The 3,265-nt window shown below is 34.2% G+C and overlaps 1 protein-coding gene across 2 annotated transcripts in view; it reads left to right on the top strand.

Moving 5' to 3' along the window:
• Positions 1-2,619, top strand: part of LOC111434937 (developmentally-regulated G-protein 3) — a 30,064-nt gene extending 27,445 nt beyond the window's left edge. For both annotated transcript variants that reach the window (XM_023072261.1, XM_023072260.1), the window contains 3 exons: positions 1,553-1,744; positions 2,033-2,084; positions 2,208-2,619. In XM_023072261.1, coding sequence (XP_022928029.1) covers positions 1,553-1,744; positions 2,033-2,084; positions 2,208-2,258 — 295 coding nt within the window. In that variant the 3' untranslated portion in view covers positions 2,259-2,619. The remainder of the gene's footprint in view (positions 1-1,552; positions 1,745-2,032; positions 2,085-2,207) is intronic.
• Positions 2,620-3,265: the final 646 nt, after the last annotated feature.

Here is a 3,265-nt window from a genome sequence, read left to right as displayed (position 1 = left end):
TTTTTTTTTTTTTTTTGTTTTCTTTCTCCCTTTATTTGTTTGTCTGTGATTCTTTTTTTTTTTTTTTAATAAATTTTTAATTTCTTTTCAGTGGAGGAATCCTCCTATTATGTATATCTATGATTTGAGTTGCTGTTATTGAAATAAACATGGGGAAAATCGAGTCCTTTTTTTCTCCCTTATGACCAGTACTTCTAGTTTCGCAAAAATGGGAGAAAACCTGTCCCGTTTTCCTTACTACCATTTCTACTAAATGCTAATAAATGCTACCCTTCCTATTCTAACTTAACGACCAAGGACTATCTTTTCACAATTGCCCACCATATATATTTTTTTATATATTCATTAATAAATCAATTTCCCTTCTTAACCTTCTCCCTTCTGTATACTTTCATGATTGAGGGTCAGTATTGGGGGGTCTATAAATATATGCCCCAAGTATCTAGCGTGTGATAAATGTTATTCTAGTTCTCAATAGAATATGTGAATCAAGTTTATGCATTTACCACGTACTTAGGCATCATGTATACTATGTCTTCTCGTTATTAAATCATATCCTATTCCTCTCTTATCCAATTTTTTAAGTTGAGCGTTGAGATTGATTACATGATGTATTAAAATTTGTGATTATGTCTTTAATTTCATGTGATTATGGTATATTATGAATAAGATACTACTTATCTTATTAATTGACTTCTGGCTCTGCCTACCATTCTCTCCACCGATCCTATCCACCTCAAAATTTTGATATAAGTATCACACAACTAAATGGGTTTGGGTAGGAAATTTTGATCAACAGAAAGGATACAAGTGTCTTGGTAAAGGGAGGAAAAGACAACCCCTTTTTGCATGATCTAGTATTGAGTCTAAATATTGCGTTCGTCCATGTGACTGCAGATGTCATGTGGATTTTCTAATTACTACATAAGTTTGAATTTCTCTCATTAGCATTTCTACTACTTGGCGTGATAATTAAGGGGTGTCTGCTTTAGCCTCTATCATGTATTTCATCCTCGGTTTGAAGCACATCGAAGTGGATTGACACTTTTGTTTGTCAAATTGTGTTTAAGAAACGCCTGGTTTGTTATGTTGTATCCTATTCCTATGGCCAAATTGCAAATTGCAATTTTTGTGTCTTTGTCACAAGTTCAGGCTCGTTAAAGTCCCCCTTTGTTTAAGTGGGGTTTGTAGTAGCAAATTAAGGCAGCACCCATGGTCGCTTAGACTTGCATAAGCTGTGTTACGTGCCTTGTTTCAGTTGTTCTGCATACTTAGGCTTGTATTATTAACTGCTTAGTTGACTTGAGAGTTATTTGTATGGTTAGCCCCTTATTTCAGCATATTTATTTATATTATTTTTTTGACGTCAAAAGCTGAGTTTTATTACATAAGACTTTTGATTTTCTTTATTCCTCACTATTGTATCTTTAATGCCAAGTGACAACAATATATTTTATTTTTCATGAAAGGTTTGATGATCCAATGGAGGTTTTTATTTCTCACTTCGCTTGATAACTGATCATATTATTTATTGTTTCTGATTCTTTGACAGTGCACATCTTGAATGGAATCTTGATGGTTTACTGGATAAAGTATGGGAGTATCTTGATTTAACTCGCATCTACACGAAACCCAAAGGAATGAATCCCGACTATGATGATCCCGTAATTCTATCTTCTAAGAAAAGGACTGTCGAGGATTTTTGCAGCCGTATCCACAAAGATATGCTGAAGCAATTCAAGTAGTGAGTAATTTTGATTGAAGTCCCCAACTTTCGGTGCCATTTGGATGTGTTTTCTCTTTGTTTTTTAACCTAATTTCTCAGTACTGTTTTCTTTTATTTTTTGAGTTCAATTTACAAATTTAGTCTTTACTTTGACAATATCATGTCTTTTTAGTCGAAAACTTTAAAAGGTTAGTACATATCTAAATTTTGAATATAAAGTGCCTATAGCTAAATGTTGGTTAATTTGGTATCCCATGACATGGGAGTTTTTCAGCTGCACATGCTAACTCTTATAAACTTGTACAGTGCTTTGGTTTGGGGATCAAGCGTCAAGCACAAGCCCCAACGAGTGGGAAAGGTTAGTCCATTTCCTTTTATTTTCTGCCGCTGTTTACAGTCCCCACCGCTTGAACAAATTTTAAAATGCACTTGTAAATTCATTTATATGTGAAATTTGAGAGAGTGGTCCTTTCGCACGCAGGAACATGAGCTTGAAGATGAAGATGTTGTTCAGATCATTAAAAAGGTGTGATCCTTGAAGTCAACGGTTTGTTGCTATTCCAACTTATCGGTAATCCTTTGATGTCAATGCCTTTACGATCTCGAGTTTAGCTTTCAGTCATGACATGTCCCATCCAAAGCTTTTTGTTAGGCTACACAGTGCTTTGTTGATATTACCACCATCAGTTGGAGCACTGAACAACTAGTAGTAGGAACTGAACTTGATGTGTGATTGTGCCATTTTGTAGTCATGCTAAGAACGGTTGTTTTCCTATTTCGTTCAACAGATTTATACTGTTTGAGTGTTCAACTTAATGTTGTTCGACTGAACATCACTGTACAAGTAAGAGTAAATTATGTATGGCCGTCTTGGTATACGTTTTTGCCTTTTTTTAGTCCCTACATGAGACTTAGAGCACTCAATATTGCACAATAGCTTCGTACTTCGTTTATGAGGTTTTCAAACTTGCAAGCATTGAATAGGTCTTCAAACTGAACATTAGATTGTGTCTAACAGGTTATTGAAGTTTAAAAGTGAGGTTCCTAAATGTTGAATTGTGTCGAAGAGTTGTAAGACGTTTCAAAATTTTAAAACTAGTTCACCTATTATTGAAACTTTTTCCATGCTTACACGATAGGAAAGATATGTTCGAATGTTATTGATGTATTGATTCCTTTGAAACAAAGGAGAGAGAATGCTTGGAAGACCCTCTTAGGCTATTGATATTGTTGGAATAGTCGTTTTTGTATTCAGACTTTTAAAGTTTAGGAGGTTTTTGGTTTTGCTTTTTTGTGTCGTCGAATATTTTAAGGATTTTAAGGGTGAGATACAAGTGAATGGATAAGGAATTTATCTAACTTCAAGTTTCTTATGTTCTTATAACAAATTAGAAGCCAAATGAGAGAAAACAAAAGCATTAGAGAAACCATCACATCATTAATCAATAGAATTTGAGTTTGTGTTTATGCTTTCACACAACAGCTGAAGCAGCTCACTATGCTCTTCCTTCTCTGATAAGAACAAAAAAAACATAAAAG

The sequence above is a fragment of the Cucurbita moschata genome, unplaced genomic scaffold, assembly GCF_002738365.1.
Source record: "Cucurbita moschata cultivar Rifu unplaced genomic scaffold, Cmos_1.0 Cmo_Scf00047, whole genome shotgun sequence".
Lineage (NCBI taxonomy): Eukaryota > Viridiplantae > Streptophyta > Magnoliopsida > Cucurbitales > Cucurbitaceae > Cucurbita > Cucurbita moschata.
The sequence above is the reverse complement of the archived record's forward strand: the minus strand, read 5'-3'. Positions and strand labels throughout refer to the sequence as shown.